Source organism: Gallinula chloropus, assembly GCF_964237585.1.
Source record: "Gallinula chloropus genome assembly, chromosome: 29".
NCBI classification, from domain to species: Eukaryota; Metazoa; Chordata; class Aves; order Gruiformes; family Rallidae; genus Gallinula; species Gallinula chloropus.
The window spans coordinates 112,839-126,456 of NC_140114.1; the positions used below are offsets into that span (position 1 = coordinate 112,839).

Below are 13,618 nucleotides of genomic sequence, written 5' to 3' on the forward strand. Positions count from 1 at the left end.
ATATTCCACTCCCTGACAACAGAATCATTTCTTCTCTGAAGGAAAAGCGCCTTTTTCCCCCCCCTGTATTTTCCTTTTACACTAGTGCAGAATTCAAACCCACCTCTGCATGGAGATGTGGTGGGTGGTGCTCCCAAACCAAGAGCAGAACTGCAAGAACCACCGGGCAGGCAAACTGACAAGAAACTAGAGGTTTAAACAGCAGAATTCAGAAACTTTTGGGGAGAAGCCTAATAAAAAGACAGGCCAATCTTGGTGAATACCAGCAAAGACAGTTCAGCACAAACACAACTTCCATAGTGACAGATAATTGTATTAAAACCTGTGACTTGATTAGCAGTAATTATACTAATTTCAGGTTGTATTAGGCATGCAATAGCGTGATTACACTGGTATATATATTTGTGGTATCTCTTTTTTTTTTGTCTTTTTTTTTTCTCCATTTAATGATCTTTTAGTGCCCTGCAAAAAAACATCACATCACTAGAGAACCAAATCAGCTGCTGCTGCTTAACCAAAGTTTAGTCCTACAGCTAAAACAAGGGGTTTAATTAAGTCTTGTTCTACCCATCAACTGTGGTAACCTCTTGCTCAGTATTCACTCAGGCTGTGCCATTTGGCAACTGGCTTCCTAGGGTTCTCACACACCTCTCGCCAGTGCTCCACACCCCCCACGGTGACGCTGTGTGCTCCTAAGATCAGGCGTCCCACCACCTCATTCTTCGTGGTGCGGTCAAAATCGATGACGAGGAACTCAATGCTGATGTCAGGAAGGAGATCCCCAGGGATGTCGTAGATGAAGGATTCGTTGAAGACTGGGTTCAAAGTGCACTTCTTCACGTGAGTCTTCTTCTTCGCGATGCGCTTTCTGCCGTAGTAAACGTTCACCTTGACGTAGGGATCTGCTGGAGGGGAGAGAGAGACACTAATAACACAGCCCAGAACTGCTCCAGGAATCACAGGGCTTGGAAGGGATCTCCAGAGATCACTGAGTCCAACCCCCTGCCAAAGCAGGGTCCCTAGGACAGGGCACACAGGTCGGTGTTCCAGCCCCTCACCACCCTCTCTGCACAGATCTTCCCCCCCAATCTCTCCTCTCACCCTTCCCTCCTCCAGCTTCACTCCATCCCTCTTGTCCTGCCATTATCCACCCTTTAACAAGCCCATTCCCCTCCTGTTCCTCTGCTCCCTGAATCCTGATGAAAACTTTGCCAAGAGGGATTCAGGAGTTGGAGAATCTGTGACTGTGAATCCAAATCAGCAGCTCTTCAAACAGGGAAACAGCCAAAATGGTGAAAACAACCATAAAGGGGAAAAAATCCCCACCCCAACCAGAAGTGCTGGTAGCATCATAACAATTCTGAGCTCATCCCTCCTGTTTTCTATCCTTGCTCTCTTCTACCCTCCTCTTCTAGGGGCTGGGTTTGAGGGAGACATAAACCAGAGTAGTTGTGCTGTGGAAAAAAACACTGCTGAGGGCAAGGAGGAGTGAGAGCAGCATGAGGAGGCACAGAGCTGTGAGGTCTGGCCAAAAAGCAACATGGAGATCTGCTGAACTGGGAAAATATCATCTCTGTAAACAAACCAGCGACGCCAGGAAGATGCAGCAACGGTTGGTCTCACAGTAGGAAGGATTTGGTCTTGTTTGTATAACCATCTGTTGGTGAGGGATGGATCACCATGGTGATCCATCACCCTTCGAGTCTGAGCAGCAGCATGCAAACAGAAAATCTTTGGATAAGACAGGTAAAAAAATGATCTGAAAGTGAAATTGGGAGGATTTTTTTTCCCTCTACATATTTAAAGCTGGAGAAAATAGCTTCTACCTGAGAGGCCAGTGATGTCCATCTTTGGCAAATGTCTGGCTTTCAGCACCACGACAGTCATTCTCTGCGCCACGGGCTGGTAGGACAAGGAGACCTGCAGCTCCCCTCTGCTGATGCATTTCTGAGAAGGGGAAACAAGGAACTTGTTAGGACAAGTTGGTCTTATAAACAGGGGTAAATGTTAGAGGTCACTGGAGTTTCCTTTCCTGTGCCTGAATGCTGGAAAAGTCCATGCAGGGCATTTTCACAGGATCAGAGGGGTTGGAAGGGACCTCCAGAGCCCATGGGGTCCAACCCCCTGCCAGAGCAGGGTCCCTGGGACAGGGCACACAGGTCGGTGTCCTGATGGGGCTGGAATCTCTCCAGAGAAGGAGACTCCACACCCCCTGGGCAGCCTGTCCCAGGGCTCCCTCACCCTCACTGGGGAAAAGTTCTTCCCCAGATTGGTGGGGAACTCCCTGTGCTCCAACTTGAGCCCATCACCCCTTGTCCTGTCCCCACAGCCACTGAGGAGGGGCTGCCCATGTTCCCCTGTGTCCCACCCTTCAGCTATTGATCCCCAGTGATCAGATCCCCTCTCAGTCTCTTCTCTCCAGGCTGAGCAGCCCCAGCTCCCTCAGCCTTTCCTCCCAGGGGAGATGCTCCAGGCCCTTCATCATCTCTGTCCCTCCTCTGGACTCTCTCCAGGAGATCCCTGGCTGTTTTATCCCATAAAAACCCAGCACTGGACACAACACTCCAGCTGGGGCCTGAGCAGAGCAGAGTAGTGCCTTGGGAAGACAGAGCCTCTGGGAGAAGGAGCAAGGGAGCAGCACAAGGTAAATTCCGTGCCATTCGGCATCGCTACACCTCTCCCCTTGAACTCTGTGTTTCCAGGAGGACAGAGCTGGTGGGGTGAGAACAGCAGCTGCCATAGATACCTGCATGCTTTAGGAGCTTCAGTGGGTGAGCTCCTCAAGTCCTTCAGGCAAGCTTTGATTTACTCAAACTTTGGTTCAGTCTGGAAAGGTACAGGATGAAGACAGGAGATAGAACCAGCTCAACTCAGGTGAACTTGCTCTCTGTATCCTTTCAGAGTAATGTGATATTAAGGTAATTATGTTTGGTTTCCAGATGGCATTCATTAACTTTCACTGAGATGGCACTAATTTAGATGAGGTTTCTTTGCCATCAAGGCACGCAGCATTAGCAACGGGTATGGAATGGAACGGTGCCAGTAAGGCACTGGTGGCAACTGGGATACTTGCCTTGCCCTCCCTCTGCCCCACTGGGTACTGTTCCCCTGGCAGAGTGAAGGCTGGGGTGTTGCTGGATACCTGAAGGAATTTTTCTCACTTCAAACTGCTGAAGCACCACAGGAAGCGTCCATGAAACACAGCAGTGAACACCCAAGAGCTGAAGCTGTTCTTTCAACTGCTGTTAATTCAGCTCAACAGGAAACATGGTGAGTCCACTGCAACGTGGAAAAGGTTCATGATCACTTTGGTGACATTTTTGGACAGTTCCTGTGTGTTTAAGGTAAGTTTTCTATTTATCAGATGGAAGGAAGGAAGGCTACAGCCACTGGTGCAAAATTCTGGGAGGAAAAATAAATCTACGAGCAAGTTCCTGGCCCTGGAAGGGAAATATTTGGGATTTGGCTCTTTGGCTACACCATAGTACAACAGCCAGAAACAGGGGAGGGGGTCCATGTTGTCAGAAAAGGGGTTCCTTTGGTCTGAGGGAACTACTGAAGGAATCTAACCAGGCGACTTGGTTCATCCTCACGTAGAGCAGCCTGAGAACAGCAATGGAATTACCAGAGGTCTGGTTTCTTTGGGATTCCTTTGGTTTGTTTTGGGTCACTGACATAGAATCTCCTTTAAATAAGGTTGGATTCTTTTAAAAAACACCCTGAAATGTCCCTTTTTAGTAGAAAAACAACTTTTCAAGTAAAACAGTGTCACTCTAGGGCAGAATGAAGCTTGTTGTAGAGCCCAGTGATGATTTCTGGTGTGTTAAGGCAGTGAGTGAGCCCAAACACCCTCTGCTTGTTGAACCCAGAGCAAAGCACCAGCTAAGCAATAAAAAACACCTCAAGTACCACCTCATCCTCCTACCTGCGCACTAAGTATTCCCTGAGGACACAAGAAAGATTCCCCAACTGTAACATCTTACGGGACCTGCTCATCTTTCCAGTTCCCAGGACCAGACACTCAGAGTGGGATTCGATCCAGCCCAGTGAGTAGGTGGACACGGTGGTGTTGGGTTGATGGTTGGATGCTCTGAGGGGTCTTTTCCAACCTGAAAGAATCTGATTCTTCTCTGCAATTCTAAATTTTAGATGTCTGCATTTGACAAAACCAACTTAGACACTTTGTTCCCAAGTGAGGGGAAACAAAAAAGAGTCATGTAGGGTGGGATTCAGCTGAGCTGCCTCAGACGTCTGCTCGGGGCAGGAGGAATCAGCTCAGCCTCTGCCGGCTCCGTCGACGTATTCCCACTCACTCAGGGCTTACAGGAACAACTGGGATGAAGAGAACAAGAAGTATAGTGTCTGAAATGGTTAGACCAGACACCTACCCCTCGACAGGAGGTATAGAATCATAGGATCCCAGACTAGTCTGGGCTGGGAGGGACCCCAAGGGTCACAGAGCTCCAACCCCCTGCCACAGGCAGGGACACCAACCTCCAGGCCTGGAGCTACACAAGGTTGCCCAGGGCCCCAGCCAGCCTGGCCTTGAACACCCCCAGGGATGGGGCACCCACCCCCTCTCTGGGCAGCCCCTTCCAGCCCCTCACCACTCTCTCTGTAAAAAACTTCCCCCTAATACCTAATTTTAACGTCCCATTATCACATCAGCTCTTTTACCTGGAGGTGGGGATGTTGCCTTTTCTCTTGGCACCACCAGTTACTCATCATTTCTCTGACTGAGTAGTGACCAGGCCTTAGTAAATCACCATAACCACAGAGCAAAGAGCTGCCTAATTAAAAGAGAGCAGCAGTGTGATGCCAAAAATAGGTGTCTGTGGACAAATGGGCTTCACAGCCAAGGATCTGCAGCATTCCTGCTTCCTAAACCGTGGAAGCTCCCACATCAAAAGCTCTGGGGTCAAATCCACTGCCAGAAATCTTGTGGGACTTACTTGTATGTTCCTTTTGAGGATCTCCCTGGTGAGCTGGACCTTCCCAGTGCTTGGATCCACCCCTGCAAGGGGCACCATGACCTCGCCGATGACATCGTCTCGAGAGAAGCGATCAAAGCTCAAGATGAGGAAGTGAAGCACCAGATCCTGGAGCTGGCTGTAGGGGATCCCATAGAAGGTGAAGGTTTCATCGAAGACCGGCTCCAGCGTCTTGCGAAGCACCCGGGTCTTCACTCGGTGCCTCTTGTCTGGGAGAATTGTCATCTTGATGTAGGGGTCAGAGCTCTGAGTGTGCTCATCCATCACTGGCAGCCCGTGAGCCTCCTGGATGGTAACCACCAGAGCTTTCTTAGGGAAGTTGTAGTCCACTGAGAAAGTCAGTTCACCCAACGTGACGTCCTCCCCTGGAGAGGATGGGGAGGAGGTTTTACTTCCTCCTGGGGTGAGGCTTTGATCTGGACTCAGTTCATCTCCGTAATCTACTTTTATGGGGAGCTGGTCAACGCGGGGGGCTGCGTTTGGCCCATCAGGAGCCTTATCAGAGCCTATTAAACCAGATTCAGCAGCATCCACCAAGAGGTTTCCCCTTCCAGGCTCCTTGGGGGTGCCATTCTTGTCTCTCCGGATTCGGTTGATTTTCTTCTTGTTACTCAAGGTCTCCGGATAGATACTGATCCCTTTCAACATGTGAATGAATTTATATGGTGGGGTTTTGTGCTTCTTTTCTGCTTGCTGGTGACAGCATGTCCACACAAAAACCGTTACTGAGACAGAAACCACAAGGACAGTAGCACCAATGAGGCCAGCCACAACCGGAGACACATCTGCAGAGAAGACAAGGAGGTCAGGAATGAGCCTGGGTATCAGCGGTGGCCCCGTGGAGCCAACCACAGCTGGATAGAGATCTATATGGTACTACTGCATCTCTCTTAACACAATGATCTTGGTGCCAAAGCTTCCCCAGAATCACAGACCTTAACACAATGATCTTGGTGCTAAAGCTTCCCCAGAATCACAGACCTTAACACAATGATCTTGGTGCTAAAGCTTCCCCAGAATCACAGAACTCTCTCATTTCTATTTTCCCTTGTAGGAAACATTTCCCACCCCTGAAACATGCCTGACCTGTGCTCCACATGCTAAGCCTCGTCTTGCCAAACCAAGCCCCCACGTTACCGACACCTCCACATCTCCACAGGAACGTGGTGTCTTGAGTTGCAAGAAACACTCAGTTTTGGGGTTTTTTTTTTTTAATTTAGAAACATTACACAGGTCTAATAAACAACAGGGAGGGGCTAATAAATACAACCCTAACACTGGGCCTGGCGTTACCCCTTTATTAACAATTTTAGCACTCACTTTGGCTTGAAACAACTCGTTCTGTTGTAGCCCCTCACGGCAGAGACGGGGCCAACGCTGCACACACAAGTTACTTAAGTGGAAATCCAGTGGCCAGGAAATCCTGTATTTGGATTTCAGGATTATTTTCTCTCTCTTAAATACTTTTCTTCAGCAAAACCAAGCCAGAATAATAATTTTAAAATAGCCACCAGGTTCCTTTTTAGCAACCACTTTAGTTACTTTCTATTTCCAACAGCTGACTCTGGAGAGGTATTACCAAGACACATAACAAAACCAGTAGTATCGAGCTCCCCAGTACATACTATCAACATCCTCAAGGGCCACCAAGATGATTAAGAAGTTGGGATGGATAAAGAACAGAGAGCAGATGGCAGGTGAGGAGAAATCCAAAGAATGGGGCTTGTTTGGTCTTAAAAGGGCTGCAAAAAGGGAGGATCATTTTGCTGTCCTCATGTTTCTTGGTGAGAAGTTCCAGGGAAGGTAAAGCCAGGCTATTCTTATAGCTTATTATTGTGTTACTGGTTTAACTATCATTAAGGCAGTTGGGGTTTGGTTGGGTTTTCTTTCTTTTCCCTGAAAACAAGGAAAGAAAAAAGCCCTCTGGCCATACATCCCTTTACAAACTGCAAACTGCTTCTGTAGTAAAAGGGAAAACCCCAAAATCATTGTTGTGACAATCACAGCAACAGCTAAATAGAACAGCTAGTGGATAAAAGGCTTGTCTGATTCTCCTGTCTTCATTCCTGTTTCTATGCTGACTTCATAAAATCTGCCAAATTCCTGCAGATCTGATGGGACAAATTGAGGAGAAGTTACCAGCAATCACCCTAGAAAATACCAACGAAGCCTCCGTGAACCTTTCTTCTGCTGGATTACCTTAACTCTTAAATCTGGCTCCTGGATTGTTGGGTGGCAAAGAGCTCCTCAGCTTCATTCAGCAGCGTGAGGAAAGATAAGCTTTTCTTTCCAGCCTGCCCCACCTCATTTGATGCCTGTTCCTGCCATGGAAGAATCGGGGAGCACTCGTTCCCTGCTCCACGTTGTGCATGACACCCCTCTTTTCTGGGCTGCAGACTCCTCCTTACATAATCATTCCACAGATTCATTAATCCTGTCTCTAATTCCTTAGTTGGGAACTCTGCTGATGTAAAACTACCCTAAACCTATTCCAGTTATCCTTCTGCAACTCCCAGAGCACTTTGTGACGTGCCATGTCCATTACAACCAGCACCACTCCCTGTCTCCTCAACCAACTGGGAGCTGCAACTCAAACTCCGTAGTAAGACCTTTGTTGTGATGTGATGCTACAATTTAACTGAAACAAGAGCAACTTCTTCGGGCATGGAATTATCTTTCAATGAATGAAAAATCACTGAAAACTTCTTATAATTGGGCATAGCTCTTGGATTCCAGGTAATGTAAAAGGTCCAATGGGTACACCGTTTGTTACAGAAAGATATATCAAGAGCGAATTTAAAGGAAAAGTAATAATGGAGCTTCAACTATGGGGCCTCACAGTCCAGGGGAAGGTCAGTCCATTGCTGGAGGACGGAAAGAAGCAGCAGTTTGAATCTTCAGGACTGGAGAAACCCAACCAACACAGACAGCAGGGGCTGTGGCACCAGCCCCTGTCACCCACCGGGCTCCAGGAGAACAGAAACACCTTAGAAACGAGCGAGCACCAACTCGGGAGAACGCTCCTTCCCCAGCGACCCACGGAGCCGCGCCAGGGCCGTGCGGGGACGGACGGCGGTCGCGCAGGGCCGGCTCGGGGCCGCTTCGCCTCCCAGCATCTCGCAGGGTTTGTAGCTTCCCCGTCCCCGCCGAAGCTCTCCCGACGCCCACCGGGCCCGGCCCGGCCGTGCCCCATCCCCCCCGGCCGCCGCCGCCGCCCCTCCCAGGGCCGCCCCCAGACCCCCTCTCCCGCCTGCCAGGCCGCCACCGCGGGCCCCGCCTTGTCGGGCCGTCGGTGCCGCAGCCGCCCCGGCCCCCGGGGAGGCGCGAACAAAGGCCGGGGCGCGGCGCGGCCCGGCACAGACATCACGTCATGCGGCGGGGGCCGCCCGCGCACCTGCGCCCCGCGGCCCGGGCCGGGCCCCCCCACCCCCGCCCCGCCGCTCCGGGCCGCGGCCCCTCTCCCGCGGCGGCCCCGGGGGCGAGCGCTGGCACCGCCCCAGCTGCCGCCGGGGGAAGGACAGGCGGCCCCGCGGGGGCGGAGGGGGCCGGGGCCCGGCGCGGTTCGTCTCCGCTCGGCGAGCGGGGCCTCGCCCGGGCGCGGCCGGGGCGGGGGAAGGGGCGCTCCGCGCGGCCCGACCCCACTCACCGAAGCCGGGGTGCACACTGGTGATCTCCGCCATGGCCCAGCTTAGGCCGGGGCGGCCGGGATGCGGAACCCGGTGCGGAGGCGCCGCGGTGCCGGACCCCGCCCGCAGGATGCTCACAGCCCGGGATGCAGGAGCTGCCGACTGGTCCCGATGCGGCGCAGGCCCCGCCCGGCGGCCCGGCCCGCCCCTCCCGCGCCAGCCGGAGGCCGGCCCCGCCCCGCGGCCACCCGGCGGTGACTCGGCAAGTGCAGGGGGCTCCGGCCGCGCCTCCGGGGCCGGGAGCTGTGCGGCACCGGGGTGCGTGCGTGGGCTTGCGGAGCCGGTGACACCCCCCCCCGCCCCGCCCCCTCCGTGAGGGAACGGCACCGGGGCTGAAGGGCTCCCCGGCGCGGGCAGCGCAGGCGGCAGTACCGGGCAGGCCCGCCCTGCCCCACGGGAAGACCCTCCGGGCGGGGAGGGGGGCGGGACGGGGACCAGAGCTCGGCCGCGGGCGCGGCGCCCGGCGGTGTCGCCCAACAAAGATGGCGGCGGCCGCCCCCGCCGTCCCGCGTCGTCACGGCGGGACTGGCGGCCACAGCGCCGCCAACATGGCGGCAGCTCCCTCGCGCCGGGCCAACATGGCGGCGCGGCGCCTGCGCGGCGGGCGCGCAGTGTGGCCCTTCCGCTTCCTGCCGGGCGAGCGGGACGGGAGGGGGCGGCGGGGCGCGGGCGGCCGAGCAGCCGCTTTCCTGCCTTCTCGGCGGGCGCCGGGATGTCGCTCTCCTTGAAGATGCTGCCCTGCAAGAAGAGGAGAGCGGCCGCGGCGGGGCCGCAGAGCCCGCGGGAGCGCGGCGGCCCCGGGGAGGACGGAGAGCTGCTGGCGGCCGGCGGCTCCTCCTCGGCCGGCGCTACCGATGGCGGCTCTTCCGCCAGAGTCCCGCCGGCTGTCCGAGCTGCTGGGCAGCCCGCCGCCGGCCCGGGCGTGTGGCGGGGGCCCGGGGAGGCCTCGCTGAAGGGCGCGAAGAAGCCCCCCGCCCGAGCGGCTCCGGGCTCCGGCCAGGAAGCACCGAGCACGAAGGAGGCCTGCACCGCCGCCGCCTCACAGCTGCCCGAGGGCCGCGGCAGCCCCGAAGCTGCGGCGGAAGGTAACGGTGTGCGGTGCCGGCACCGGTGGGTTCTCCCCCGGCTGCCGCCTCAGCTCCTGCTGCCGGCGCGGCCCCGCCGCTGGGGGCTCTGCTGGCTCCGGGGGCAGCCCCGGGAGAGCCTCGCGCCTGGTTCGCGTGAGGCCTCTCCTCAGGCTGTCCGGTTTCGGGGCGGGGGGTTTCTCTGCACGGCCGCGGGTTAGCAGCCACCCCCCTTCGGGCCGGGGGCTTCCTCCCTTCAGACATTAGAAAACCCAGGGAGAAGTTAAAGCCGCTCACCTTTGGCACCGACAAACACGCACTTTAGACGTTGGGAGTTGTGGCTTTTTCAAATCTCCGCCCTTAAATGCCCAGTTTTACCAACTTCAGTGTGTTTTCCTGGTCTGGCCTCAGTGTTGAATCTTTTATAGGCTGTAACAGCAATGGGGGGGGGTGGGGGGGAGAAGTCTGCTAAGGAGGGAGCAGGGCAGGGGGGTAGGTAGAGGTGTTTTAACATTTGGATAAGGAAAACAACTCAAGAAGTGACTGAGAACCCCATTTCCCTCGTCCCTGCCCACCCTGAGCCACAACGGGAGGGAAGAAGGGAGCAAGATCCTGACTAAAGTCTGCTAAGAAGGGAGCGAGGGGGGGAAGGTGTCTTCAGATCTGGTCGTGTTTCTCATTATCCGACTCTGGTTTCACTGTGTGTGTGCAGTGTAGTGTAATAAATTAGATAATCTTCTTTCCTTCACTCTGTGTTGAGTCTGTTTTGCCCACGTTGATGACAGGATGATCTCTCCCTGCCCTTACATTGACTCTTGAGCCTCTCAGGAGAGTGGTAGACCGACTTTGGTGGGCGTCTGGCCTCCAGCCGTGGCTAAACCACCACACAAACCCCACTGGTTTTCAGACAGTTTTTTGGTGCTTTCATTCCCAGAAAAATCATTTTTCTGAGCGTTTGGAAAGCTGGTCTGGAAGGTCACTTGCGTGGGGCTCTGTTGAGGTCCTGTACAAGACTCGGTGCTAGCAGAACTTTGTGTTAAGTTACACAGTTGTTGTGGAAGGGTTGATGCTTACGTAAGCCAGGACTGTATTTAAGGGCATTATATTAATGGAGAGCACTGAATACCAATATCCTGTATATATTACATCATGACTACAGGTTGGATAGCTTGTACAGTGTGGATATACTGTGTAACACCCATCCATGGATGTATTGTATCTGCATAACTTGACATCTGTAATATATCATCTATATTATATCAGGGTTGGACTCGATGATCTCTTGAGCACCCTTCCAACCCCTGCAGTGCTGTGGTTTACTCTTCACAGGGAAAACACCTAAGCTGTACACAGAGGTGGAAGTGAATTCACAGAGGGATCCATACCTCATGGAAAACCAGTCTGCAGCACAGGAGTCTCCAGTGAGAAGCTCTCTGCAGGTGGCTGTTAGAAACCCCACCGTGACGAAGCCACTGAAGAACACCAGAGCTGGTGAGTGGCCCCAGCAGACTGATGAGGAAAATGAGGATTTGGGGCTGTTTATTCCATTGGGTAAGCTTTGTGCAAGGAACAGACCTCTGTCTTGGCACAGTAGGCATAGAGCTCTGGATTGTGTACCCCACAGCAGGGGCTGTTTGGGTGCAACATTGGGGTTTTTTAAGTTTTCATCCTGCACTCTGCGATTCAGTAGCTAAATAAGCTGTGAGTACCCACATGAAACTGGCTAGACTTGATGTGTGTGATTTGTTTTGCTTACTGAAACCGCTCCTTTCCTTCAGAGGAAGTTAGGATTCTTTTGCTTACCGGAATCAGCAAAGGAAAGGTGCCACTGGGGAAGCACTTTAAGTCCCAGAAATTGTAATTTGCTGTACAGATCCTGAGGTATTGCAACAGTTTTGATCTTGATGGCATATTTAAGATACCCCCTCGTGGAGAAGGTGTAAATAAGGCTGCTGAGACTGTCCTGTGAAATCAGCCCAGTAGAGATGGCACATGCATAACCTTTACTTGCTTGAGTAACGTGACTCACTCCAACCCTGGGGAATTTGAATCCGTTATTTAAAAGACTTTCCAACTCTTACAGCCATTTCCATTTGGGTGATCTCCTTACCAGCTGTTGGAAAGCTGCTGCCACTGGTGTATCTGCTGAATTCTAGCTGCTTTTTATTGTTACATAATAAAAAAGGATGTGAAGAACCTGAATTTTTAGATTCCAATTTTATTCGTTCTCAGAGGAGCAAGATGGAGAGGATGTGGAGAGGAGGAAGAGGAGGAGGAAGGCAACCAAAAGGAAAAGAGAAGGGAGAAGTCAAGAGGAGGAGGGATCTTTGTCTTGTGACATCAAGCTGGACGATACCCTCGATCGCACCTTAGAAGATGGAGCCAAACAACATAACCTGACAGTCGTCAACGTGCGAAACATCCTGCACGTGAGTGTGGTGGGGAAGGGAGAGCTGCCCAGGCAGCGTGGCCTAGATGGAGGCTGGCACTTGATTTCATGAACCAGGAAGACTTGGGAGGCACCCACGTCCTGATCTCTCCTAGGAAAAGCTGTAAGGAGAGAATCACGTGGCGTGCGTGTGCTTTGGTAGTCGGTATTGATCCTTCACTGATGTGAATGAGGTTGTGTTACTGTACCAGGATAGCAGCAGCTGAAGTAATTGAACTAAAGGAGGTGCTTCTGGTTCCAGGGGAGGAGATGGGTGCTGTGAGCTCCCTTGTCTTCAGTGAATTGTCTCATGATAACAGCCTCTTCTCAGTGTCTGTGGGACAGGACAGGGGGCGATGGCTGCAAGTTGGAGCACAGGGAGTTCCCCACCAATCTGGGGAAGAATTTTTCCCCAGTGAGGGTGAGGGAGCCCTGGGACAGGCTGCCCAGGGGGTGTGGAGTCTCCTTCTCTGGAGAGGTTCCAGCCCCATCTGGACACCGACCTGTGTGACCTGTCCCAGGGACCCTGCTCTGGCAGGGGGTTGGACTCAGTGATCTCTGGAGGTCCCTTCCAACCCCTATGGTTCTGTGATGGGGTTCTAGTGATACTGACAGTTAATGACCCCAACCCACCTTTCAGTCCATCACAGAACTCCTGGCTCAGGGTCACAATTAGCAGTACCACAGTGCCACCCGTCTGTCACACAGCCTGGCCACGGTGTCTCTGCTCTGCTCCATCCTCCCGGTGATTTCTCTCAGGATCAGTGTATCCAGCTCCCTTGATGTTGCCAACCCCTAAGGTTGCCTAGTGAACTTCTGGGGACCGGATTCCTTGCGTATCAGCTGCACTCCCCCTGGAAGTTTCTTCAAGGTTGGATCTCTTAAAGACTGACTATAAGTCTGATTTCTAAGTCACCTCCAGGAATCTTTCCATGTGGCTTCACAGCAGCATTTCTCACATGGCTGGGATCAGCACATTTTGCTGATTATGTGACACTAGGGGAGGGAAACTTTGCTTCCAACTATTTTCTTTCCAGAATGTTCAGAGGCAGTGCAGTGCAAATGTTTTTATCACAGCTGTGCTTACTTTATATTGTCTGATTGCTGACAAATCTTCTTCTGTTATAATTAGTCCTTTGCACACTGAATATTTCTCCAGTGGGTTTCCACCTAGTTTATTTTAACCTTAAATCTGCTGCTTCTTAACAAGCAAGAATGTAAAGGATGCTTTGTGTGTGTGTTCCTGTAGGAAGTGATCACAAACGAGCACGTGGTTGCCATGATGAAAGCTGCCATCAGTGAGACAGAAGATATACCTTTGTTTGTAAGTAAAAAGCTTTTTCAGGTTGGTTTTTTCACTTGATTCAGATGTACCATACCTTCACTGGTCTTATTTTCTTGGTCTGTGTGGGGAGAATACATAGTACCATCATTTCCTTACCAGATTTA

The 13,618-nt window shown here is 52.7% G+C and overlaps 2 protein-coding genes across 2 annotated transcripts in view; one reads left to right on the forward strand and one right to left on the reverse strand.

Annotated features, from left to right (window-relative positions):
• Nucleotides 1–279: 279 nt before the first annotated feature.
• On the reverse strand, nucleotides 280–8,671 carry SYT11 (synaptotagmin 11; the record flags this gene model as incomplete). The annotated part of the gene is made up of 4 exons (XM_084276609.1): nucleotides 280–905; nucleotides 1,827–1,947; nucleotides 4,953–5,776; nucleotides 8,638–8,671. 4 exons carry the CDS (start codon nucleotides 8,669–8,671, stop codon nucleotides 592–594), a joined length of 1,293 nt encoding a protein of 430 aa, XP_084132735.1. The 3' UTR covers nucleotides 280–591.
• A 718-nt stretch (nucleotides 8,672–9,389) lies between these two features.
• Nucleotides 9,390–13,618, forward strand: part of GON4L (gon-4 like) — a gene marked incomplete at its 5' end in the record, with an annotated part of 31,087 nt that continues 26,858 nt past the window's right edge. The window contains 4 exons of the mRNA XM_084276604.1: nucleotides 9,390–9,762; nucleotides 11,071–11,232; nucleotides 11,974–12,170; nucleotides 13,419–13,493. Coding sequence (XP_084132730.1) covers nucleotides 9,390–9,762; nucleotides 11,071–11,232; nucleotides 11,974–12,170; nucleotides 13,419–13,493 — 807 coding nt within the window. The remainder of the gene's footprint in view (nucleotides 9,763–11,070; nucleotides 11,233–11,973; nucleotides 12,171–13,418; nucleotides 13,494–13,618) is intronic.